Raw genomic sequence first — 27,770 nt, 5'->3', positions numbered from 1 at the left:
GGGGTCCCTGGAGGCGGAGCGGGGGGGACGGGCGGGGTGCCGGAGAGGTGCCGCAGGGGCGGGAGAGTCGGAGCAGCGCCGGCGGCAGTGGGTGGCGCCGGTGCCGCCGGCGCAGGGTGCGCGGCGCATGGGCGGCGGCCCCGCAGCCCCGGCGGGCGGCAGGTGCGAGCGGAGCGGGCCGGCGGTGTAGTGGGGCGGGGTGGGTGGGGAAGGGAAGGGATGGGCTGCGCCCCCAGCATCCACGTCTCCCATAGCGGTGTTATTTACTGCCGGGACTCGGAGGAGTCTAACTCCCCCCACCAGACCACCACCATCTCGCAGGGCACCGCCACCCTGCACGGCCTCTTCGTCAAGACAGACGCGGCCGACTCCATCCCCTCCGTCCTCGCTTACCAGAGCCGGCAACCACCGCCCTCCGCCGGTCCCTGCAGCAAGGAGCTCAGGGAGTCCGGCGGCGCCTCAGCCCGGTCCAGGACACCCCACTGCTGCAGCGTCGAGTCGGAGACCCAGACCAGCAGCTCAAGCGTCAAGGTAAGCGGTGGCCGCGCTGGAGGGGTCTCGGGTGGGGCCGGTGCGGGTCCCTGACGGCCGCGGCAGAGGGAGGATAGTGCGCGGAGCCAGCGCCTCCCCCGCCGGAGCATGCTCGGCGGCCGGGATGCAGTTGCCAGGAGCGGTGCCCAAATGCCCACTGACTCACCGCAGCTGTGGCGGCCGGGCCGGGCCGGGCTGGCACTGCTGCGGGGGGGCCCCCTCGCCTGGAGCTCTTCTGTTGGGGAGTAGCGGCCACCGAACCCCTCGGGCTCCCTCCGCCTCTCTCCGCCCTTCAGAGCTTTGGCATGGTGCGGCTCCGGGGCACCCGATGCTGGGATCGGTCCTCGACACCAACGAGCGGGGAAAGAGCTTGCTGCGAGCTGTGGTAGCGGGGAGTGGGCACCTCTGGGAGAGGCGAAATCTGCCTCGCATAATTCTCAACTGCAATAAGCCCGTATGTGCTGTTGGGTTTACTTCATCCCTTTTTTCTTCCCCGCGTGTCTGGCTGAAATGAGCTGTTGCTGCTAGGTGTAGATGCTGGGCTGAGAACCGAACCACCGTGCTCTACACACGTATGCAAGTGCACCTGTTTGGTGTAGGGCTGTGGGGATGCTCCCGGAGGGACGACAGAGGCTGTGTCTGTAGGGTATCTGGAAGGCTTGGGTCCGCCTCTCAGTGCCTAACGCAGGCACTGCTGCGACCTGCTTGTCAACGTCTTCACTTTAAGTTCAGCACTTAAAAAGAGATGATTGCACTGGATTTTCTCTTTTCTTTTCTTTTTCTTTTCTTTTTCTTTTTCTTTTTCTTTTTCTTTTTCTTTTTCTTTTTCTTTTTCTTTTTCTTTTCTTTTTCTTTTCTTTTTCTTTTCTTTTTTCTTTTCTTTTCCTTTTCTTTTCTTTTCTTTTTTCTTTTCTTTTCTTTTTTCTTTTTTTTTTCTTTTCTTCTTTTCTTTTTTTTTATTTTTTGGTATGATCAGAGTAGGTTTTTTAGTAACTTCCCTGAAAGGTTTCTAGGAATTAAATTTTGCTTTGTTGCCCTCTTCCAAAGCTTATGATTAAAGAACATGGTGTCATGATCCCAGCTGCGCCATAGCTTACTTAGCTGTTATAAAGCAGGGTATCATGTCACAAATTAATTCCATGGGCTTTACTGGATCCTAGTATTTTGGTAGAAAATAATGAGAAAAATAAAAAGTATGGGATATTCCTCTATAATTTAAAAAATCCAGAAATCATCTTTAGGAAAACATACGTGAGAGAGATCACAGAAAAAAACGCCAAACAAACACGCTCACAAATCCATTATCAGTTTGTTTGTGCAAATGTTGAGAAACTTGGAGAATTGTCTGCAGTCACATTGGCTGGTTTACTCATTCAGAAGAGCCTGCATCATCAGTGATAGGGAGTAAGTTCAAGCACAACTGCAATAAAACAATTGTTATATTTCTTGGATTTGGGGATTTTTACTCTTTTCTATATTTCAAAGTGAAATACTCAAGACAAAATAAAATTTTTTTTTTAATGTAAGGGGAGCAGAATAAAAATACTTTCACAATTGTTTAAGTTGGGAATTGAAGAAAAAAATTTTTAAGGTAATTCCATTCTTAATAGTTTTTTATGATTTGCTATGTCATGCTCTTATAAGCAAATATATTTGTCAACTTTTCAATTATGAAAACTGAAAATATTTCAGATGTTTTTGATCTTTGTCATTGACACCGTAATGTTATTGATTCAACAAGGCCACGTACTGGGTCCTGCCCTTGGATCACAACTCCAGGCACTGCTACAGGCTGGGGCAAAGTGTCCAGAATTTTGCCACAGGACAAAGAACTGGAGATGGGGAGTGGGGGTAGCAGGAGAGTGCCAGTTGACAGTATCTGAACGTCAGCAGCAGTGTGCCCAGGTGGCCAAGAAAGTCAGTGACATTCTGGCCTGTATCAGCAGCAGCGTGGCAAGCAGGACCAGGGCAGTGATTGTCCCTCTATATTTGGCATTGGTGAGGACATACCTCGAATCCAGCTCTGTCCAGCTCTGGGCTCCTCTGTTGGAGAAAGACATTGAGGTACTGGAGTGTGTCCAGAGAAGGGCAACAAATCTGAGGAAAAGTCTGGAACACAAGTCCTATGAGGGAAGCCTGAGGAACCTGGGGGTATATAGCCTGGAGAAAAGGAAGCTCAGTGGGGACCTTATCGCTCACTGTCTCTTCGTGAAAGGAGATTGTAGCCAGGTGGGCGTTGGTCTCTTCTCCCAGGCAATGAGTAACAGGGTGAGAGGAAATGGCTTCAAGCTGCACCAGGTGTGGTTCAGGTTGGACATCAGGAAAAATTTCTTCACAAAAAGTGTCAAGCATTGGAAAAGGCTGTGCAGGGAGGTGGTGGAGTCATCACCCCTGGTGGTGTTCACGTAATGAGTGGATGTGGCACTTTAGTACCATGGTGTAGTTGACATGATGGTGATTGGTCAAAGGTTGGACTCAATGATTATGGATATCTTTTCCAACCTAAAGGATTCCGTAATTATTTTTGATAGTGTCAGTTCTTTTTACAAATCATGGGTTTGTTAGTATTTTGTTGATGGTTTTTGTGTTTTTTTTTAAGTTATTAAAAATTGTTTCAATTATATAGTAGAAATACTTCCATTGTTATAGGAACAAAGATCTCTAAAAATTTTTATACAATTTTTTAAATTGAGTTAGAGCCTCTCTTCTGCCAATCCTGGCACGATTTCATACAGGTTAATAGTAAATTTAAGTATTTGTCTCACTCAAGCAAGGTTGACCTATTACAGAAATAGCACAAAGATATAATAGTACATGATACTTTATGGGCTATAAGAAATGGAAAAGTGTGGAATTATATTTCTTCAGTAGTACATAATAGCAATATTTATTCCCATGGAAATTCAAAAATATGTATTTTGGTACAGAAAGAGTTTCTAGCAATACCACATGGTTTTAACTGCTGTAGTGCTTAGTTGCATTTATTAGCTGCATTTGATATTCCATACCATATGGTATCATGCTTCAGCATGTAAAGTGGGGGGAAGAAGGAGGAAGGGAAGAATGTTTGAAGTGATGGCTTTTGTCCTCCCACATCACCATTATGTGTGATGGGGCCCTTCTCTCCTGTAGATGACTGAACACCTGGCTGCCCATGGGAAGAAGTGAATTAATTCCTGTTTTGCTTTGCTCGCGTGTGTGTCTTTTGCTTTACCTGTTAAAGTGTCTATATATCAATTCAAACCACCACAATTCAAGAACTCTATTCACAGGACAAAACAAATATAGTGGCCAAATGGCTGTTAACACTTATGTATTGATATAATGTTCAAGTTTTGTAGTTGGTTAACCCACTTAAACCATATTGTGTTCCAAAGTGATCTTCAGTTGTTTACACAGTCAAGTACTGCATTATTTACATTTGACCCTGTCAAATTGAAACAGGCATTAAAGAAATCAATCAGTAATAATTTCAACCGTATTCAACTTAATTGAAGAGAAACAAGCAAAAAAATCCACAAACAAAATAAAAACCCCAAACAAACAGAACCCCCCTGCACACACAAAATGATCCCATGTCACTTGGAATATATGGCTTATCTGAACCTTACTTTTAAAGTCTATCTGATCTATATTCATATGGGGTAAAGTCAGTATTACAAAGACTTTTTTTCTTGTTTTCTTCTCCTTTCTTCATGAAAAATTCTGAACTCTTCAGAGCCTTGAGATGTGTTGGTCCCATCCTTCTCACAATGATTATGAGTAACCATTCAGCAGTTCTGGTGTGTGTGTTTGTGGGTCTTTAAGGTTTGGTAACTAATATCTACAAGTTGCCTGACAAAGATCTCAAGTGGACTTGCTAAGTATTAGAAGAGGCATCAGCACCCTGATTTGGAAAAGGACCCAAAGTTTCTGGTGCCCAGCCATATGCTGTGTTACTAAGGTACTTGGGCAGAAGCACTGAATTATAAAACAGACATTCCTTGCCCGTGTTCCATCATTAATAAGACCAAACAGTATTAAAAGATATTAATACATCAAACCCTACACTAGCTTTAAATAAAGATACAAGGCATTTAGCTTACATCACTGAAGCATTGAGCATGAAAATATGGTGAATGTATAAAGGCTGATTGAACCTTTGCTTAACTATTGCTGATTCTGAAGTGCAACAGAACCAGTTGTTTAGCAAGAAGTAAGCAGTGGACACTTCCTTGGGGATTCAAAAAGGTAAAAAAGTTTACCCTATTTATGTTTACAGATATGTCTTTTAATTAGTGCCAAATCTTAAGCAGAAGTGTGTGAATAGATCTGCTTTTCTTGAATGTCTTGAGACTACAGCATCAGCCAAACTCAAAAGACTGACAGCAGACAGGTTTCAAAACTCTTGTTGCTTGCATGTAAGCTAGATGGAAGAAATCTCATAACCATTTGCAGTGTTCTATTCATTACTTTATTGTATTTTCCTTCTTGAAATTACAAGAACAGCAGGGTCATTGTTTGATTCTTCTTATGCTGTGTTCTTTGTGGAAGAGAAAAACCTGATTGTGAATCTCTCTTGGTCGGTGACAAGAGGAGCAGGTTTTGTCAGTTTTCAGACTTTTCTATAGGAAAATAATTGTTAGAAGCAAAGCTCAGAAATGGGAAATATACATGGGACAGTATCTCTTACTAGCATTGTTCTGTGTTAAGTTCCAAGTGGAAGTACTGGGGTGAGTGTATCCTCCTCAAAATGTCAAGAACCTATATTTTAATTTTTTTTTCCTGAATCTGGGAGTACATGTAAATTAATGCAGCTGCCAAATACAAAGTGGTGAGCATTAAGAACTCCAGTTACTAAGAGAGTCTCATCGGGTCCATGGGTCGTGATGTCATAAGGACATATGCATCTGTAAGTATTGCCTTGATTTCAAATACAGTTCTTCTCTTCAAAGCAGGATCATGTTTAAGGAAGATCACTGTACTTCCTCTTTTGTTTGAAGTGTACTACTGTTTGACTGTTTGCTAGTAAGTTCTGTAGCTTGTAAAACATACCACACAAGACATCTCTGCTTAGTTCAAGAGATTCTGCAGGCCAAAAAGTGTTGAAGTATGTTACAGTGTGGAGCCTTGTTAATTTAGTCTAGCTGTTCTCTAAGAAGTGCTAGTCTGAATAACTCTTACCATAAAGCAAATTGCTAGTATAGAAGTACTTTTCTATGGCTAAGCCCAGACGTCTTAAATGAATATACTCAAAGGACTTCGACAAAGATTTGCTGCTCTTTATCTGACCTTTCCATTCCTCCTTCAAATGATGCAGGTAAACTTCAACAAGCTCTGTAGTTATGCTTTTAGGCAGAGCTAGACAGAAGTGTTACAGAACAGATAAAACCCTTTCTTCAGAAAATATGAAAGCACTTGGCAAATAGAAGCTTGATGGATTAAAACTACTTCACATTGAGTCACACAGCATTCTGGACTTTCCAAGCTGTTCTGGATGATGCATATTTATATTGTTAAATATAAAATGTGCACATATATATAGGGAAAATGTTGAAAGCTTGTAAGCAGACAATAAGCCTCAACCATTTCATTACTGGAAGTCAACAGTGTCCCAGGGCCCCTCCAAGTCCCCCAGTAAAAAGTTATTTTGAAACATTTGCTTTCAGTGCCCAAAATGCCAAGTGGTTTTAAGTAAACTGACCATTATTAGCATCTGTTTTTCAGTTTTTTGTGTTTGCTATGCACAAAATGAGACTGAGGTTTTACCTTCTGATGAGCTTGATGTGGATCTTTTGGCAGTTTCTAATACTCTATAATTGTGCTGGATGCAGAGGAAAGGGATTTAAAAGAAAACCACACAGCTGAAAGACATAATGCAAGCTGAGAAGTTGTGCCATATACCCTGGGCAATAGTGCATGCTCTTGGCATGCAGAATAGGTTTGAATGCCTGCAGCTGAGAATGTTTAATGATCATTAGGGTGTGAGACAGAAACTGTGCACATAGTTTCCCATTCTTGTCCTTCAGATAAGAAATTCTCTAGTCTTCTATCATATTTTAAGTAGTGGTTTTAAGCAACAGAGTAATTGAGCAGGTCGTATCTGCATAATCTGCAGGAAGACTGAAAGATGGAAGGTTACCAAACACCTCCTGCAGAAATTTCCTTTCAGCTGTTTGAGTTTCCCCTCTGTACTCTGGACATCTATCACATTGACAGGATAAGCTTGCCCTTCTTGCTGTAATAAGCTTTTAAATACCTGACTATTAAAAATGTTTCCTTTTTCTGTGGGGGTCCTTCACATTCTTCAGGAGTTTGTTATTTTGGACAGGTTGCTATACTTCTTTTACATCCATAAATTCCTAGATCAGGTAGTTGTACCAGGCTGGATCCTACAGCATAGGCACTCCTGAAGTAAGGAGTAATGCAAGTCTGTGTTTTCAATAATTTTGCAATAATTTGGCAGTGCTCTGTGAAATAGTCTTCAATTTGCTAGGAAATCTCAGTGTGCTTTACTACCAATGTAGATCATTCTCTGCCTGTATTTCCTCTCCTCATGTTTTTCATTCCTCTTGATGTTTTTGAAAGATTGAACTGTGTCTCAACTCTAACTCAAGTCTGTGGACAAGGTTTTTCAGTGTAGCTCAAAGGGTATGTAAAATTTATAGAATTGTCTGTAGTGTACATGTAACTTTTCTGTAATTACCTTCAGCAAAGACTGTAGCTGTGTGGCTCCTAGAAAACAGCAAGTGAGATATTTTTTGGTGTAGCAGAGTTTAACTATCTGAAGTGAGTCTAGTCATGGTAACCAAACCCAGGATTATGGCTTCAGAAAATCAATAATCACATTTACCACTGTAAAGATGAAAGAGCATTGTGAAAGGCAGCCTGTGTGTTTGAAGTGGTTGAGGGCATGAGCTTACAGTAACAACTGCTACCTAATGATCTCTTGTGTGGTTCTGTCTCCCTTTGGCCCACTAAGTTAGCCGTCTGGCAGGGCAGTAACACAACACAACTCTTGCTTCTTCTCTGGGGCAACTTCACAGGCCATAATGTACAATGAGCTCATTCTACAGCAACTTCCACAACTCCCCGCAAAAACTGATGCTTTTGACTTGTGAAGCTTGAGTCACCTTTCCTTCTATGCAAGAAAAAGTGCTGTTGAAAGATATATTATTAATTCTGAGTAAGGTGACATGCTCTACAGTTTTTTGGAGACAGTGTCTAGTGCAGGTAGTGTTCTTCAGTTGAGAGGACCTTTAGTCCATTTGCTCATGAACTTTCTTTTTCCCTTTCAGGTCAGCCATTTGTGTCAACCACAACTTCAACCTTCAGCATCCAATTATTTATAAAAGTCTTTCTCACCCATGTTGTCAGCTATAAAAGAACAAGATGTATTAGAGACATGCTGTTCCTTTGGATTAACTCTGACTCTGTGAATAGAGAGATACTCTGGAGAACAGTAAAAAAAAAGAAAAATCCCTGTATATCTCTATACACTGATTTGTCTATCCAGTGACAGATATTTCATACGTTGACTATAGAAAGGGTAGACTGTAGATTTATTCTCAGAAACCCCTCAGCTAAATTGTGCTACTTTAGAATCAGTCTCAATATTGAACTCTTAATAATGTGAATTACTCGCTTTGAAAATGCAGAACTAATTCTGATGCAGACTTACGATTCATTGACCTCTTGCCCTGGATTCATACTGCTTCTGAAGAGGCTGCTTTCTTTCTAACAGAATGGGAAAACTGGACCAGCATCTGGGCCAGATCATTGCAAAGATCTGGGCCACCTGGACTCCAGGACATGGAATTCACAGAGAATGCAGACAAGTGTGAGCATGTGTGCAGATATTATAAAACTGTGTTTAAATAAGAATTCCAAAGAAACAGCAGTTACCTGAGAACCTCTACATTAGTAGGGTCAGCAATGGCCACCACTGAAATGGGCAGAATACAGTAGTGAAGCAATGTAGCTATTAGAAATCAAGGTATTCAACATCTGTTTGTAAGGCTAGGACAAACTGCTCACAACCAGTTTTCATATAGAGCTGTAACCTGATAGATTTAATTAAAATTTGTTTGTTTATATTTGGAGGGGTGAGGTCTGATTTCTATCTCATTATATGCATGTTTTAATCAAGTAGTGATATACTTACCAATGGCATATCTTTCAGTGCTTCTAAAAATCAGTTTACTTGAATGTGGAATTGGTTTTGAGGTCTCTAATGTTAGCTTTGGAGCTGCTTCCAGCTGTCAATTTTCCCATTGCTGTTAAGTCATCCATTTTGCCAAAGGGACCTTGAGAGGGGTTTTCCTCTTCCTCTGCTGCAGTTTTAGAAGGCTGTCTGAAGGCACTATGAACTTGAGTGTTGTCAATGGTCATTGCTCTCCTGAAGTTATGTGTAATAATAATTGTGTCCATCATGAAATTAAATTTATCCAGCCATTGTGCTAGACAGAAAGCCAAGAAATCTCTTTTACAAAAGGAGAGGGAAAATGAGACTTTCACTTTTTGTGTGTTCTTTTCCAAAATTAATTAGATTTCTTTTCAGACCCCAGGGTAGGTGGTAATGTGATTGCTAGTGTTTTCTGGAGATGAGACAGTCAAGCTCAAGTCTCTGTTTTGAAAGAGTCTAAAGAGGTTCTCCCATGTGAGTACCCTGCACTGTTGGCTATTGTGGGTTTCTCTTCCTCTTGTGTCTGAGACCGCTTCCCTGAAATCTGTGCATTCCACAGAGTCGTGTCTGATGAATCAATACTTCCTCCTTGTTGCAAAGACAAGTGTTTCTTAAACAGCTGTTTAATTACATTGTGAAATAACACAAGCTTTCAGGAAAATGTGGTTATATTCCATTTCAGAACAAAGCTATTCTCATGTGTTAAATGGTTAGGGCTGTGTTGATGTTCCAAGTAGCATGGTGAGTTGTGGAAGAAGTGAGTAACTGCCTTGTTGAACACCTTGCCATGGCGTCATTTCAGGCTGCTTCATTTTGCCTCAGATTCCAAAGTGAGAGAGGCCAGGATAGCAAGACATCTGAAAAATTGAGAATCCTTGTGCTCTCATGGACATGTTGCAGTGGGCTGCAGCTGCTGGACAGCCCTCTGTCCCCACCGAGCTTTGGATGGCAGCGGCAGTGTGTTGGTGGAAACCTGGAAAATTTTTGGCTACCTTTGTTCCAAAGATTTGTGCAGACATAAAAAAGGTCAGCTATGTACTATGATGGTGCGGTGAATGGTTAGAGAAGAGATGAATGGAGTGAAGATCTGAGATGGGCTAAACAGAGAGACATCATTGTTCAAATAGGAAAGAAGTGATCAACACAGCCTGAGCTGGGCTGGTTGTGGAAGAGTCATCTATTATGGGCTGGAGGAGGTCAGAGAGTTGTGCCAAAGGGAGTGAGGATGAAGGGGCAAGTGGGTAGAGAGGTATTTTTTTGGGGAAAAAAAGGTTTATTTTGGTGGAACAGGATGCCTTTGACACTTGTAAGTCTTGAGGAGTTGTGACATCTGAATCTAGTGATTTCTGTCCAGATCTTATAATATCTGCACGACAAAAATGTATCTTACCTCTCAGTGCCGAGTGCTAAACATCAGATTCACAGATGCAATAGGAAATGCCTAGATGGTGTTTTGTGTACAAAGTTGTAGTAATGTATCCTCTTCTGCCTAAAGTAATTTAATAATCTCTGCTTTTCTCTGTTTTATTAACGACCCTATAACAATAGCAGAGGACTACGTCTGTCTTGCAATAAAACAGAAGATTCACATGGTGTATTAACTCTGTGGGTCTGGTGCATGGGAATGAATTTAATCTTAATGGTAGATTTTTATTTCAAATGTGGTTTTGTATAAATATTGCCACTTTATTTGATGTAACTGTTTCTTAGATACATTCTGGCATTTTTCTCATTTCAGTGTGACAGAGCTTTTACTCTTCTGTCCTTTAGGTAGGCTTGGACTGAGCAACATTACTTTTTTTTTATCACACCACTAGTGGGCTAATAAAAGTTGTTTATAGATATTACTTAAGACTCACACTCAAGAGCTCTGCAAGTCTTAAAAATAATATATTTAAAATTTCATCATTTTAAATTAGAATCAGTGTAAATTGTTGGTGTTAGAGATATCAGGCTTTTTCTTTCAGACTTATGGAAGTGAAATATAAAATTATTAATAAGAGAAGAATTAGTGGAACTGATCAGTCCCACTGAACCAGAAAGGGTGTCTGTTTACAGATACACATGAACTAGAACAGCTGATGCACATACAGATCTCTTTTGGCACTTTGGCGTTTTAGTGGCTTAGCGGCTATCCATACAGTTCAAAGAGTTCAGTAATAAACTGTCTTCAAAGAGGGAAATCTTTTTCTTGGGTTCCACGAGATTTATACAAGAGGCTATTTTTAGATCAAGAATTTTTTTGCCCCCTTATAGCTATAGGACATCTGTGGCCTTGCCTTAGGTTTGAAAATTCTACTGTGCTAAAAGTGGAAAGTCCATCCTTTCATGTTTGCTTTATTTTTATTTTTTGTTTGATTACAAGTATCTGCAAATCTGCAGATCATTTAAAACTGAAAAGGGCTCTGTATTTCTGTAGCTCACATGTAGAATCTTGGCAGAGAACACTCTTTTCCTGCATAGTTGATGCAGAGGGTTGCCTGTCAAAAGATGGCCCTTAATCACCATTCTCTCGGCTTATTCTCTGATGTCAATACATAATGCAGTTCACCTATCCACATGGATGTTTACAAATTTGTGTATTAGGATACGTATATGGATTTTGGTCTATAGCATGTTAGATGGCAAATGAGTAAAGAATGTCTTCAACACACCCTTTGTTTTATTTGGGAACATGCATAGTATAGCTGCACAAGATCCACTGGAATAAAACAAATGAAAATGGAGGCAGCTTGCTCGCAGTTGCAAGGTGTTTCTCTTTGCGTTGCTGATGTTGTAAAATGGATACTAGATATATATGGTCATTTTTGAGTTTGGGCTGGAGAGCTACTCCTACAAGATACTACAGGCAGATTTAGGAATATCTCAGTGGGAAAGAGCAACCATAAACTTTTTTTGCACTTCAGAAATTTTTAGGAGAGAGATCAGGTTAACCCTGATTGTGTGCACACATTTTAAGAATATTTAGCAGAGCTAACTTTCTAACCAAACAGAACTAACCTCACAGATCATGAAGGAGATGAATGTGATTACTTTTTAATGTGTTTACCAATTAGTACTCTGGAATTTTTATGTATTACTTCTTGTCATTGAAGGAAGAGGAGCATTTTCTTTCAAAATCTCATTCTAAACTTAGAATAAAAATACTCAAAACTTGGTTTAATTTTGTATTTCCAGCTGCAGTGGAGAAATGTGGAATTCATACATGTAGTCCAGTAGTCTAAATTCAGAAGTCACCATTCCATATGTAAGATGCAATCTGGCTTCCGGAAAGAATCCACTGACATCAGTGAGGTGCAGATCTGCCCTTTTTCAGATAGGCAATTGGGAAAAGGCTTTTCAAATTCTTTGAGGTCTTCCCCACATCTTATTTTTAATTTAACAAAAATAAGTGGTTGGGCCCTGATACAACCCTGTTCTGGTTAAGGGGCTATCAAGGACCAAAAAACCTGGCATTATATCTCCCACACAGCCTATAGTTATTTTAGCTTTAGTTGGGCTGGGCAGTGCTGCTCCTCTGAATGGCTTGTTCCTAACTCTGCCTGGTAAGTGTTCAACATTTCTTGATGTGTGAAGGAGGTAGTAGCAGGGCATAGGTGCATCATACAAGATTTGCATCACTTGGAGATGTCAGCAGTGCTTCTTGCCACCATTCCATTTGGTTGCTCTGCCACTCTCTTACAGGATGTTTATTTTTCACCTGTTCTTTCAGCACAGGATCACTGAGGAAGTGATCACATAGGAAGAGGATAGTTTGCCTTCTTTGAACAATGGCAGGTCATTTTGTATGTTTGTACATACACCTGCAGTGTGCTTATCTGCAGGTTGGGTGAGCCATCTGCTGCCATTTCTCCTCCAGTTTTGGTTGGTTTTATCTGCCTGCCCCTTTGACCAGTTGCAGAGGTGTTGCCGCTGCTGAGAACAGAAGCAAAGCAAGATACATTTAAATGTGTGAACTTCTTGGTTCTTTTTCATTACAGTTCACATCCCGTGTCTACCAGCTGCCAAGTGTCTTCAATCATTTGTTCTCATTCTGAAGGAGAGCTATTCTCTATCTATTCCAAGTATTATCTAAACTGATTAGTATCTGACCATGTAGGCATCTCCTTTTCTGCTATCAGTATACATGCCATGAACAGGAAAAAATCATGGCACAAACGTATGACACAGAATAGTACCTTCATGCTGCCTATCACAGGATTAAGTGTGACTCAGGAAAGAGCCTTCTGTGCATCCTCTCTAACCTCCTTCCAAACTTTTGCTGCTTACCTGTTCAAAAATTCACTTGGCAACTGACTTACATGCCAATGGGACATTAGCGAGAATTGGAATTCATGTTTATTTGAAAATTTCAGTTCAGCAAGAGAAATATATGAAGGACAAGATTCTGGGAAAATATTTCAAGTAAATCAGAATTTACTACAGTCTATCTGAAATTCTGTTTATATTTTGATAAAAATGTTCACCTGATTTAGTACTTCTTCAGAGGACTTTATTTTTAATAAATGAATATTTTGTGGTGGATGATCCAGCTAGAAAATTTCTCACTGTCTGGCACTGCTAGCTTCACTTGATGCTGCAGTGCAGAGGTCCACGTTACCATAGAGATATCCACAGTGGTTTTAAACCAACTTTAGCTTACTAAAATTTGAGTGCTAATGATTCACTGCAACCTCAGCTGTAGAACACACACTCTAACACTTGATATACACTTCAGCAGCTGCCTGTGCTGACTACATCTAACCATAGCCCAATGATGTTCCCTTGTGAGGTTGGAAGCAAAGGACTGAGATCTTCCTGAGATCTTGGTGAGATACAGCCATTCTTCTAATAATGGACCTGACCAGACGCATAAAAACCTCAGTTGTGGTGCTGCTATAAAAGAGAAGTGACCTTGAACAACTAGGTCAGATCTATTAAGGCCCAGTGGCTCCCCAAATGAGATTGCAGTGCTTGCTGCTGCTCTTGCTCCTTACTTGGTAACTGACATGGGGTTTTTTACTTTTTGCTATGATGTGGTTTACATCTTGGGTACAGGTTCAGGGATCAGCGTTCAGGATGAAAATTAAAATGAGTGATTATTTATTACCTCACCATCAACCTTAATATCATTTGTGTTTTCACAGTTTTGGCTTCACTGTGTGTGTTTAATGCTTGCAGAAGTGTTCAGTGAGCACATACAGCAATCAAAATTCATTCCATTTTGAAGGAAAAGATGAAGTGGAACACGAAGATGAAGAATTTGGGAATCAGTCTTTGAATTCTGATTCGATTAGCTTCTGACCCTGAATCAATCAAAGCAGCTAAGCAAGGTGGATGAGTAGGCTGGTAATAGTTCTGTTATCATTATATTTCTTTATGATCATAGAGAACCCAGTCATATGAGGAAGCATATGAAAGAAGTGCTTACCTGATATTGCTGTCAGGAACAGAAGGGTAAAGTGAATGACAATCAGTTGTGTGTGTTCTGCTGTAAATACGAATTCATGAAGACCTCTGTACTATTTTGTGCTGTACACATTTCAGCAATAAGTAATAATCTCAGGAAGAAATGTCTGCAGTTTACTTGCCAAGAGGAACATAGAAAATCATTAAACCAAGCCTTCTTAAATAAGATAGGCATTCTTGCAGCTGGTTCATTTTTTCAGAATCAGTCTTTACAGTAGAGCTCACTTGTAAATCCTTTCCAAGTAGAGCGTATTTATTTTATTTGTACAGTCACAGTGTCTGCACTAGTCTTCCAGGGACAATAAAATAATTTATAATGGGTACCAGTAAAATTACTGTGTTCATAGCAAAATCTAGTTACTTTGAACCTGTATTAATTTTCACTGCAATTTTTAGTAACAGTCTTATGCAACAAAGAGAACTCGATTAAAGTAATTGACATGCTTGAGAAATGGAGGAATAGTTTTTATTTGCTGTGAACATAGGTAAGATTTCTTCATTTTCTTAATGTGACAACATGATCAACAACTACAAAATCATTAGGTTTTATTACTTGGAGGTAAACTTTTTTAATGATCTAGTACAGGAAAAGTTTGAAATTTTGTGTCCCAAGTTCTGAAATGACCCAATGCCTTTAATAGTGTGGCTTTTGCCCCACCCTGAGATAACTGGCTGCATAGAGACTTTCTGCTTTGTGATGAGGATTCCTGCACCGTCACAGAGGTTGTATTGGTGTTGCAGAGTGGGAGCTAACTCCAAGCTGATGCTTCCTTGGCTGGAATGATAGTTCCAAATCCAGAGATGAAGATCTCACCCTGGAGGAAAATCGAAACTGTGCCTAGATTTGCTTTTAGTTATCCTTTGTAGACTTCTGGATATATATTTCTTAGCTTATTCATGGTATTCTGAGGCACTTATTTTAGTGTGGTAAAAGTGATCAATAATTTAAAAACATCTCTGCATGCATCATGATTGCAATTAAAATACCAGATTAGGGAATGACTTTTCTTGATTTTTACTTTTAATGGGAAAGGATATGTCTTGGAGTTGTTTCAGTTAAGTGAAATATATAAAAAAGTCAGTTGATTCAAATGGATTTCATTGGAACTTTTACAGGAAAATCTGTGTCTGTAAATATATGTACCTCTCTACTGAAAGCTGCAAGAGGAATTTAAACACAAGAAAATTCTAAAACATGAAATCCTAAGCATAACCCAGCACTTAGACTTCTATGGGGAAATGATATTTTTTCAGCATTTCATATGTATTCAGGACTCAATTTTTAAAAATTGATGCTGAAATGGATCAACAGTGCATGCTTCTCTAAGCTCCCTGTAGTTTTCATTACTAGCAAAATGACTTCCCACCTTCTTTCTCATCTTGCAGCTAACTTTTTTGGTGTGTCCTTTCCTGAGGTCTCTTTCAAATCAAATTATCTTAATTTGGATCTGAGAAGCAGCAGTCTCAGTTTCTACAGGGAAAAAAATGACTGGACAAGATGCACATGAGTGGTGTCCACTTGTCTTTTAGAGCACACAAGGTAAATTCCCATTTCAGAACAGATATCTCTGCATGGGAAGTCCATCATGCTGACTGTAAAATTGTCTTGAAGTCTGTCAGAGCTGTTGTCTCTGACCTACTGCAGATTTACATCTACTGCAGTGGTGTGTCACAGCTACCTGTATTTTAGAATACAGAAGTCAAATTCCCATTTCAGAACAGATCTCTGCAAGGTAAGTCCACCCTTCTTGGTGTAAAATTGCCTTCAAGACTAGCAGAGCTGTTGTCTCAAACCTACTGCAGAATCAGGAATATGTTAATTCACACTAACTTTGAAAATATGACTTTATCTACCTTGAGGACTTGAAAATGGCTTTGCTTGATTTTTTAATAAAGATTTTCTGTGTAATCTGTACCAGCTATAGGGCAGTTTCTGTGAAAACATGGCTGCAAATTACAGAATGTGTCAGACTGTGCTGTGTTTCACAGCTGTATATAAAAAAAGGAGGCAATGTTCCATGGACCACATAACATGAGTTCACAGCAACTCTGCAGCAATAAGTAAAAGAGGGATTTTGGGGTGAATATTAAGTAAAAAAATAAATTCTATATATTTTGGAAATCTCGGTGGGGTATGGATGTAGGAGGTTTTACACTTGCTTATTCTAGTCTGGTACATCTTATCCTGAGTTGACGATTTTCAGAGACATGATGTTAGTTTGGTGGCTTAATCTGTTGTTCTGTGTTTGCAATCCTGGCCTTCACTGAAGCCTGACTTAGCAAAATGTTTAAGCACACAAGTAGAACCATCCAGCTTGACTGGAAAAACCAGAGCACCAGTTTGACTTTACATTTCCACAGGGTCATTGCACTCAGAAGAAGTCTAGAAAAGCCTTAGGGTGGTTATAACCTGTGTCTGGCAGCTAAATATAGAGCAATTGGTTAGTTCCATGTCACTACAAAGGTCTAAAAAGGAAAAGTAGTATTTCTCCAAGAAAAGTGGCATATGTGAAAATTCATTGTTTTATTAATATGTGGATTTGAAGACTTGAGGTCTAAATTCTGTAAGGAGGAGTAATAATATATTTGTAATGCTATAACTGAAACAATCAGCAATGCTCTTTTGTTACTCCGTGTGAGGATCCAGAGATCTGCATTACCATTGTCATCACAGGGTTTCTGCAGGTGGGACCAGTGACCTAGTCAGACTGTTGTATGTGTGCCCAGAAATGAACTATTTATGTTCATCAGCTGTAACAATTACAGACACTTTATTACAGATGAGGAGGCCTTCCAGCCCAACGTCTCTTACTTACTTTCAGTAAAGCATTTTAACTTTAACAGTAACTTGCTATGTGAAGTAAAATTAAATTTCTGTACTGTGCAATTGTAGGAAGCCAATTTCTGCATCTCTTTTGGTTTCATCACAGCCTTGAAAAAGTAACTTCAGGTTTTCTCTGACTTTACTGATGGGAGTTCTAAGCTGTCATCTCTACCTTCTCTGTTGTGTTCAGATAAGAAACTTCTAGTGGATAACAACATATATAACTAATAGTGTGGCTCTTTGTGTTGTTTGAATTTCAGCTCATTTCTAGGACTCCTGCAGTCAAGGCTCTCCACTACCCCACCTACCTTGCAGTTGGGTTTTTTCCCTACAGTATTTTTAGTACTGTTTCCAGTGGCATTCCAACAAATCCCCTCCAGCAGTCCTGAACAGGACTGGGAAATTTCCTTTCTCTAGAAAATAACTTGTATTATTTTATATGTTCATATATTTTATATGTTTGTATATATATATTCAATGTAGTTTTTATCTGTGCTCATATTAGGGTGACCCCGTACATTTTGTAAAATACGGCTTTGCAGCTTCTGTTCTTTATAACTCAATGTCTTTGTTCTTCCATACAGACTTTCATCATGAGGGTCTTGAATGCCCAGATAACTTTCCTTGCTGTGCTGGCAGCTCATTTCCCCCAGTTTATGCCAATCAAATAGTTCGTAATTGCTGTGAAAACTGAATGTGACTCAACAGGAAATTTACAGAAGTTCCTTTTTCCTGTGTTGTCATACACGCTTGTGAATAAGTACAAGATTAACAGGAAATGCTACATATTTCCCTTCAGAGTCTATCCAAAGACAGTTGGAAAATAAAGATATATATGAGAGATACATAACAGAAAACTTCAGGAATATGTTTTTCTCTTGTAATCCCCTGGACTCCAGTGTAAAAGTGTGAATAATTTATGCATAAGCAGTTATTCATTGGAGTTGTACAATGATAGTGTCTAATCCACTAAAATGAAGATAAGTCTTATAAAATCTCTGTTGGTGAAAATGTTTATCTGTGAATTGAAACTAAAATATTTTATGGCTTTAGGAGATAGTATTTCTCAATAAAGCTAGTTGGAAAATGTCAGCTTTTAACTGTACATGTGATCTCTTGTAGAGGAGATGAATACTTTTCTATGGATTGTGACATGTTCCTGTTGCTTTATAAGGGCTTAATTCTGTGAAATGCTGAGCATTTGGGCCATTCTACCTTTAGCTGTATGAGAAGCCCATTTTGCCTTCAGCGATATTGGGCATAAAATAAAATTAAATGATTGTTGAGCTGAACTCAGCTTTTTCAATATTAGGTGCATTGAAAATAGGTAACGGTATCTGTTTTGCGGGGAGAGAAAGTTTGCCAGTCAACACTGCACTCAGGAGCCAGAACTTCTGCTTTTAAGTGTGGATGTTGATACTGTGCATGTGCAGGAGCTGTGGAAGAAGGTTGGTTGCCAAGACATTTTTGAGAGGGTTGAACGTCACCATCTGTGGATAATATAACAGTGCATTTTTTTTATCTTCTCAGTAATGTGTTGGTAATAAGTTGCATGCTAACCCTAATAATGGACAGTCCTAATGGTGGACTAAAATGACCATACTGTTTTAAAATAGATGTCAGTACATAAAGACTGGGGCAGCAGTAAGAGCTCTCTGTAGAACAGTGTCGTGAGTCTTAGAATGCAGGGTCTGAAAGGTGACAGTTTGGTGGCACTTCTCTTTTTTAAGACTGGAACAAAATGTCCAAAAGAAGTCTTTCCCAGAAAGCTTCTAATTTCATACACATACGCTGTGTAAATAGTGATGAGTAATACCAAAATCATTATTTCTTATTGCATAAGTAATAATTTTCTCTAGTGCAGCATTAACAGGTGAAGGGCTATGCTATGCCTTCCATGCTTTCATAGAGCTTATTTGGATTGTAACTATATACAAAAGTTAAACACTGAAATTAGACACTGATCCTACCAGCATTTTCATGAATAGAGTAACAGCAGTGAAATTATCACAACTGCATTAAAGTTTGTAAGACTGAATAATTAAATTTCTAGATTTTTCAGGACTTTTCTTACTTCTGTGAGGTATGAATTCTTCAGGTACATCTAACACCTTCTACTCCATTCCTCTGGATCAGAGTTTCCCTTCCTCTGACTACTTCATGTATGTCACTTATACCTACCTTCTACTCTTCCTCACTTTTCATCTGTATTTGAGTAGAGCTTGTAGGATCAGTCAGCCTGTGTGCCCTACTATGTGACATACAAAAGTGAGAGGTGATCTTTGTCTCTGGGAATTATAAACTAAAATAGGTGATAAAAGCTTTGTGAACACCTTTATCTTGAAGGACAAAATACAGAGAGTGAACATTCTGAGTTTGGGTAATATCTGTGAGGCTTAGTTAGATGACTTATCGGTGAGCAAGGCACTGCACATCCCAGGTGATATCTGGGTGTCAGCTTTGGAGTGTTTGAGATGTGCCTGCTGCCGTCTGGATTAGCTGCAGTGGCTTTGTCAAAACTAGAGTAGAAACTTAAACTGAAATAAATGTCAGCATGAATTATTCATTAGAACCTCAGAGCTGTTTATTTTTATGAGAATTTGGATTTGATTTTTGTTGTCTTCACAATTTTTGGTGTGAAACATGCAGAGGCTTTCATGCTGATAATTTGTAGTTGCACAATAACAGATAGTAGAGCATCACTTGTGATACTCGAGATGGTAGCGTCTACTCTGGGAATAATTGTATTTGTGAGTTTCTAACTAAAGGACCAACAGCAAAATAGTTAATTTTGACATATATTTAAATGCTATTTTTGGGTTTCACAGTCAGTGTTAGGTGGTAATGGGAAAAGTGCCCATATGTATCTGTTATTCTGAAAACTTGGGAAGATTTAATTTTTGGTTTATTGGTATTTGTACTCTGTATTTTCAATTGGGAGTTGTTGGGTTCTGTATTTTTGGTTTTGTATGTTTGTTTGGTTTAGTATAGTTTCTAGATGTAATTTTAAGACGTATCTTGTGGATGCTAATGTGTTAATTAAAAGGCAAAACTATTTTTTTCAGCTGCGTGTTCCCAAACTCAAACAGTCAGAACAGAAGTGCTGTAAAAAAATCCTGACTGTGAAGGAGCAGTGAAGAGGCAACGTTATATCTTCAAAGGACATATACGTTTTCTTTTGTTACAATACTCTGTTCTTTACTGGAGCTTATTTTGGTATTTTTGTGAAATATAGATGAAAGTTCAATGCTGATGTTTTTTTTCTAAGTGATAGACAATTCATAAAAATTCAATAAACAGCTCACTCTCATCAGACCATATTCGTTCTGCTTTTTGTTTGGGGTTATTTTTTCCCTTTATGTTCCATCAAGAGGAATATAGTGTTTTATAGAAATTTTAGGCTAAGACAGTATGCAGATGCATTCCTGTAGCTGGCAAAAAATATAGGAGAAGACCCCTTAGAGCATGAAAAAATTCCTTCCAGCTATGTCCACCTGAGAGAAGAAATAAGAGGAGATGATGCTAAGCCAAAGTTCTGTTGGTGATGTACATCATGCATCTCTGAAGAAGCAGCCTGCTACCCACTCCAGCCTGAGGTTGATACTGATAGCTAGTGGTATGTACAGTGAATAGTGCTGGAGAAATGTTAGATAAAAAACACAGCACATACCTTGTGTCAAAAAGGTTTTTTTGCTTTCAATTCTTGGAGTACAGTGCATAATACCTATATGTGCACTTGCACGCCAGTATTTCAGGTGCTGCTTCTGGCTGCTCTCAGACTGTTAAGGTGCATAACTTTGGTGATTTTGTTCACTTTCAGTAAAATCCTGTATAGTTAAACAGTGGAAGCCAAGACAACTACATTTTTCTCCTTCACTAAGCAACTAGGTAGATTGTCTACTACTGTAACAGTATCATTAAATCAATTGAGAACACAATTTCTTGTCTGTCTTGGTGTAGGCATGTCATTCTCCCGTTTAGTACTTTTTCTAAAATCATGTGCCTCTTCCCCTCCCGTCCCTCCAGTTGGAGGCACCAAAAGCAAAGATCATGGATTGAGATAAGAACAATTTACTGGAAACAGCAATGAGATAAGAAAATGAACAGCAACAATATTAATAAAAAAAGATATAAAAAAAACAGTGGAAAACCCCTGACAATAAACAATACTGGACAGCTCCATCTGCCATGTTTTCTTGCCCAGAAGAGACCCCTTCTCCAGGGAATAGAGAAAGAGTCCCTGCCCCCCACCCCCATCAGTGAATTGAGGTAGTATAGAGTAAACAACTGGGCCCTGGCCATGCCTCTTCCCAGCTACTGCAAAAAATGAACCCTGTCCTGGCCAAAACCAGGTCATTGTAAAAATCTCTCTGAACTAAAACAGTTTTTCAACAAGGAGCAACCAAAGTCAGCAGTAAATTGATGAAGAGAAAGAAGACAGACTGCCCTTTCCTAGTAGAAATAGATGTGTGGAAAACTCCTGAATTTTCACATATTAAAATACTTAGCTTCTTCCTTTGTTAATTTTCATGAGGAATTTCAAATGTGGTAATTGTCTTCTAGCAAGCTCTTGCTGACATCACAGAGCCCTGGAGGTATGCCTCCCACAACCCACCACAGAAGTAAACCTTAAGATTTATTTTGGCAAAGTCAAGGGAACTGAAGTCTCTAGAGGAAATGCCGAGCTGGCAGAAGCTCAGGTGTGTGCTGACAACTTCCAGATGTTTTTCTTAGTCAGTGTTTGGAAGGCAAAATTAATTCTAGGTTTTTAAATTATTGTTTGATTGCAGACTAACGGTATGCTTTGTAAGTTATTAGTATTTACCTAGACCAAGAGGTGATGGAAGATCATGATTATTTAGTTAACATCTTGTGGCAAATTTATGCTCTAGCAGTTTCCATTCATATATCTATGATCATATTACCTGAAATTTCCAGCATTGAAACTCTCTTCGTATTTTTTTGTTATCAATTAAAATAGCCATGCCCAAGGACTAATCTACTGTATTTAACCATAGGTCTGTCAGCCTGTTAATCTAGTCTTGGGCAAGGGCAAGGAGCCTTACACAACAGACAGAGAAGAGGGCAGATGGAGAGGGTTTGTTCCCTGGGCTTCTTTTAACCTGTTAACTGAGAGGCTTGTGAATTGAGGTTATGTTCCTACTAGTGCGTTTTGCAGTAATAGAGGATGTTTGAATCTTTGTGCCTATCCTCACATTGGTTACTTTTTGACTAGCTCAACATACAAAGATAGAAATAAGATCAAATTTTAAATCTTTCAATATCAATAAGTTTGGATTTTGCTCTCTCCTAAACACCAGTGCATGTATTTCTGATAGTTCAGGCTTAGTTGCTGTGTATTTTGCTAAGGTTGGTGTAAGGAGATTTGATTGGATTCCCCAGTAATGTGTGTGACTCATGCCCCTGCAAAGTCAAGAATGGACAGTAATTACAAGTGCACTTACAGAAAGAGTCCTCACTGTGCCAAGACCCACAGGTCTTGGGCAGATTCTGTTTACTTTGATAGATGTTTGGTGCAGTTTGTTTTCCCCTTATATCTTCACACTGCAAGGACATTAATATGACTTATCTGCCATGCATAAATAGTGGAGTGAAATGTGTGTACTAACAAAATAAATGATCTTTCACAGAAAATTCTTTTGACAAAGCTAGCATTCAAAATAAACCTGATTTCATTGTTGACTGCATTCTGTAGTTTATTTTCTTTCAACACATCTAAGAACACAGGCATTTATCCTGTAAATGTATTTTAATTCGTTTCTTATCTGTTCACATTGGGATGTGACTGTCTGAGCAGCAGCCATGATGAAAAGGGGTAGACAAAGCTGTAGCTGACCTGATCAAGTCTTGTGATAGGACCACTCGGAGGGACTAGATGACCTTCAGGGGTCCTGTTAAACCAAAAGGTTTGTGATTTTTTTTCATTGGTGTTTCACTGAGCATCTCAAGCCATTAGACAGGGTCTTCTTTTTCAGGTTCTGAATACCTGGGGAAGGGGAGGAAGTATCCTACTGTTGTAGATTTTGAGGCACTGTACATGATCAGTGAAGAAGGGTATGATCTTAATTTACATGTCCTGCTGTTTCGTGAGCAGGAAAGCATAAGCTGAAATGAGCTATAAGCACCAAGCTTAGGTGTATAAGGGACGTGGATTGAGGAGGTTTGAGCCTTTTGTACATCTGAAAGGTCTCAAAGTAGCTGCTGCGGAGAGCAGAATTGAGGGCTGCCCAACAGTGGTAGTTTGTATGCCAACTGTGCCACCATAATGGCAGAACTATTGTCTTTTCTACCTGACTGTTCTGTTGTCCTGTTATGATAAAGTAATCACAAGGAAGCTGCTACCAAACTGTGAAGAGAATGTAAAAAGTCCTAAAAGAGTGTTCTTTCCTAGGTTATAATTTTTATATCAGATACACATTATTTTGTTAGAGCTCATAGGATTATTTTACAATTATCAACTTGCTTTTTTCAAGAGGTCAACTAAAATCTCTAGCAACTTGCCACAGGTTGTTCCCCTTAGGATGATCATTTAATTGTGACTTGCCTGTGCTAGCTGCCCTTTGTTCCCTTTCCTCTTCCCCATGTATTTCAGAGGTTTGCCTGCATCCCACTGGTTTGCTTTTCTTCCCTTACCGTTGATTTTAAATTGAAATAGGAAGATTTATAAGCACTACTGCCTGTAGTTGCTTAAAACTGGATGAATTATGTTGAAGGGGGAGAAAAGGAGTAAGAAATAGAAAAGAAACAGATCTGTAGTTTTGAATACTTACTTTTCTAATTTCTTACTTGAAACACAATTCAGGAAACCATGAAAAGAGGAATGAGAATGAAGGAAGAAAGACAGAAATCTTAACATCTGTTCCTGAAGCTGATTCTGATCGGACAGATCTTTTCAGCTTTGTGCAGAAGCAGTTGTAGGAGCTGACTCTGAGAACCAAACATAAAAACACTCAATATGTTATCAACTGTGTAATTCACAGAAATTAAACTTCGAACACTTGGTCCTTACTTTGAAGTTTTTATGGGGACTTCTGCACATCTCCAGAACTGCTGCCAATCTTAGCTCTACTAAGATATGAAATCTTGACACATGGGTCACACTGACAAATAAATAGGTGGAGTTCACAGCCAGAGATGTCTCTATGGCAGGTTCCCTGAAGGCCCTAGTTAGGATGGTATTCTCAGAGTGTAGTGGAAATGCAGGGGTGACAGTGGGCTCGTACATCTAGAATACAATAGCCTATGCCTAGCTATGCTGCATTTCAAATGCACCCAGATGGCTGGTAGGGAGAAGGAGGTGGGAAAGAAAGTTCAGGCTTCTTTTCAGACACAGGTCCCCACAAGAAAAGGAGTTCAAGGGTCATGGCTGAGAGTATGCAAGAGGAGCCTGATTTCATCACCCCGAGGTGAAAATAGTCATGGCTCTACTTACACTTGACTTTGTTCCTCTCCCTTGTAAATTTTCAATTCTCTTGTGTTGCAGTGACATAGCTTTAACTGGAGGCATCAAGATGGTCTCGTTGCAACAAGGTTTGCCTTTGAGTAGTGAAAGGACCAGATGCAGGTTTGTGAGTGCTATCCTTTAGCTACATGCATGTACAAACACAAAGTGCAGTAGAGCCTGCCAAACCTACTTGTCTTTGTGGATTTGGGGTCCAGTTTATTGCCTGTGTATGTAGTGTTTTTATGCTGCATGCCTCAGTGTGCGTTGTGACACATGTTGTGAACAGGCTATCTCTTCAAAATGCATATGCATATATTTTAGCCGGTTCTTATGTATCTGATGGGTCAGGCTTCTGTTACAGGTGATTGCAGAGGTTGTAGTGTCTGAGTCAACAGGCACTAAATGGTGTGCTTGTTTGATCATTATTTTCAGAAAATAAAATAGCGTGACCTTGCGTAAACCTCAGAGTTGAGCTGTCCTGCTATGTGATGCTCTTTGGACTCCTTGGAAAGGTGGCAGCTGGCTGGTGTGATGGCAGCAGCGTGTGGAGCAGAGTTGGCAGCCCTCTAGTGGGAGCCAAGAAAACGAAGGACAGGCACAGCTGGGGAAGCAGATGCAAAAGTTAACTGGAAACTACAGCAAGGAGAATTTGACAGAAGGTAAAAAAAGAGAGAATCAACAGATTTTGGCAACAGAGATGCCAGAGAGCAGTGCTTTGGCGCTTTCCGAAAGCGAGTAGCTGTACTGGTGGGTGGAGAGGATAAACAGATGCAGCCATTCAAATGAATGAGGCAGGCAAAGGTGGTGTCTGAAAAAAACAGAGGTCAGGCCAAAAGCCGTATAGCTCAGGACTAATTCCAGCAGTATGAGCGTGTAGTGATTCATGCTACTGTCTCCCAGCCTTTGGCAACTTATCATTTAATGGCTTTTGGACCTAGAGGTGAACAGAGCTCATCAGTTTTCTCCTGTAAAACTGTCCAGTCTTTAATACACACAAATTTCTAAAGAGATCAGATGATATTCTCTGTAACAGTTGAAGCTGGAAAAGAAATATGAGAAAACTCCAAAGAGAAAGAGTAGCCAAGTGTTAAACTATACAAAAATACCAGTGGATTAGAGTTGAAAGTATTAGAAGTGATAAAAAAGTAAAAGAGGGGAAAGATTGAGAAGCAGTTCTGCTAAGGAAGACAAGACAAAGAAAAGAAGGGGAAGAACAGAGAGGTGTAACTTTGCTGAACAGTGGAAGAGTAGCTGGGCATCCTGGTCTGTGTGCTGTAGCAGTCAGAGGAGCAGGACACCAGTTCCAGCACAGGAGTGCTGGGGAACACCTCTGTGTCCTGTGTCTCACTAGGGATTTCAGGCAAGGCTAAGGCCAGTGTAGAGGTCACACGTGGTAGTAATTCTTTTCAGGACTGTAGTTTTGCCAGACAGAAAAAAAAAAAAAAAAAGGGGTGTTGAGGTTGAAAATAGGGCCACAATCAAATATGGAAATGGTAATAGTCAAACGACAGGATGAGGTGTCAGCTCTCACCAGCAGTGTGGGTTGGGTAAACTGGAGAGAAGTGCAAATGAGCCCTAGTAAAGAAAGGGAGATGTAGCCAGAGGAACACAGGACTGTGGTGAAAGCTAGGTCAAAAAGTGAACCCCACTTGCTAATCCAAAGGGACAGAGGTCTGAAAATATAATACAAAGGTGAAGGAAGGGGTGCACCGGTCTGAGAGTGACTCAAGAGAAAAAAGATACAGAGGGCAAGAGAAAAGAGCCTTCAGGTCAAAAGGGTGTCCAAAGAGACCTTGGCATCTGTGTGATGCTTCTCGACTGGCACATCCATCCTGAGCCTTTTCAGGAGCCTGAACTCACCAACACCTTTGCTTCTCCACTTGGTTGGTTCTAGCTACAGTTGTTGCTCTGGAGAACCACAGCATTATGCAACATTTTGCTGTGGTAATTAGTCAACACTAATTACAATGGTGTGTTGGTAATTACTGATTCCTAAACTGCAGGGGCTGTAAGTCTGCAGATTTTTGTACTGATAATGTAGAAATGTGGAAATGTAATGAAGTTGATGCCGAAAGGGTTTTTGTTCTGATTTTTACATTTTGTAGATTTTAGGAACACAGTAGTTGTAGATTTTTAGAGGGTTAATATGTCTAACAGTTTAAGTTTAATGCCTTTCTATCACTACCCCTGTCCCAGAACAGGGAGCTCAAATTCCTTTAGTTAATTAATCTTGTTTAGACTCCTTTCCAAGGTAAAGAGCTGAAGGATATCAGAAGGCCTACAGAATGAAACATAAACATAGGTCAGAGTGACCCAAAAGCCAAAACTGGATGAGCTCCAAGAGACCTTTGTGTGCCTGAGGAAGAAGAGCTGATGAAGACAGAGGGTCCTGACGACCCCAGACCCAATTCCCGGGGGCTGGACCAGGGGTGGGACTGGGGCTGGACTGAGAAATGTGTAAAGCAATGATTGGAGGGATCTTATTATAAAAGCCATGGAAACAAGAACTGGGACACATGCATGTCATCCTGTATTCCTGTGGGCTGTAAGCCCTGTGTTATTAAAGGACCTTTACTTTTTATCTTACCCTACACTAACGTGGCTCGAAGTCCTGTTTTTGGGGGGAAGGGTCATTCACAGCATCAAAGTAGTAAGTGCATTTTGCTTAATAACACTGCTATGATAGTAAGGTAACTGATGATCACTGAGTTACACATAAGTATGAGTTAAGAAAGTGCCATTGACTTTGTGTAATTATTTGATTAGTAGCTGATTCCTGTGGAGATTTCTTCGGCTATTATAATGATGCTGGAAATCATATTGAGCAGTTTAAAATGTTAAAACAAAATTTTTTTCACTGTTCTAAAGTTTTTATTATTTCCAAGTGGTTAGTTTAATTTTAAATTTCTTTGCTTCCAACACCATGTCTGTTCCTCTGCTTATTGAAATGAGGGATCTTCTCACTGACCTCTTTTGAATCAGGTTTGTCTCTGCATATTTTACCAGAAAAGCCTGTTGTGAGCTACTACGCTAATTGATTTAGGTTGCAGATCTATTAACAGTCCTTCCTGGCAGTCAGTCAAATAATGAAAGCTTTATTTAAATTGGAAATCATAAACAATGTGATACTCACTTAAGTGGGGAAATGAACAGAGGTATGGTCTTGGTATCACTAATAATATGCGAATGCCACATGGTCAGATTCTTCTGGGAGTTCAGAAGATGTGGAATTTGTTCCTTCAGGTCAGTGAGAGATCTGTAGGACATTTGCGAAGACCAGGCACATGTCATTATTCTTGCTGCCTCCTGTAGCTGAGTTTTGAAAGTGTCAGTCACAT

General features: G+C 39.9%; 1 protein-coding gene across 5 annotated transcripts in view; it reads left to right on the top strand.

Annotated features, from left to right (window-relative positions):
- The window catches only part of PDE8B (phosphodiesterase 8B), an 82,582-nt gene that overhangs the window by 5,819 nt on the left and 48,993 nt on the right, over positions 1 to 27,770 (top strand). The window contains exon 2 of one of the 5 annotated variants that reach the window (XM_071580969.1): positions 283 to 531. In XM_071580969.1, the coding sequence (XP_071437070.1) occupies positions 283 to 531 (249 nt within the window). Of the gene's footprint in view, positions 1 to 110; positions 532 to 959; positions 986 to 24,501; positions 24,553 to 27,770 lie in introns of those variants that run through there. The other 4 variants (XM_071580967.1, XM_071580968.1, XM_071580972.1 and 1 more) reach the window with 4 other exon arrangements.

The sequence above is a fragment of the Pithys albifrons genome, chromosome Z, assembly GCF_047495875.1.
Source record: "Pithys albifrons albifrons isolate INPA30051 chromosome Z, PitAlb_v1, whole genome shotgun sequence".
Lineage (NCBI taxonomy): Eukaryota > Metazoa > Chordata > Aves > Passeriformes > Thamnophilidae > Pithys > Pithys albifrons.
Note: the sequence above shows the minus strand (reverse complement) of the source record. Positions and strands in the feature narration are given on the sequence as shown.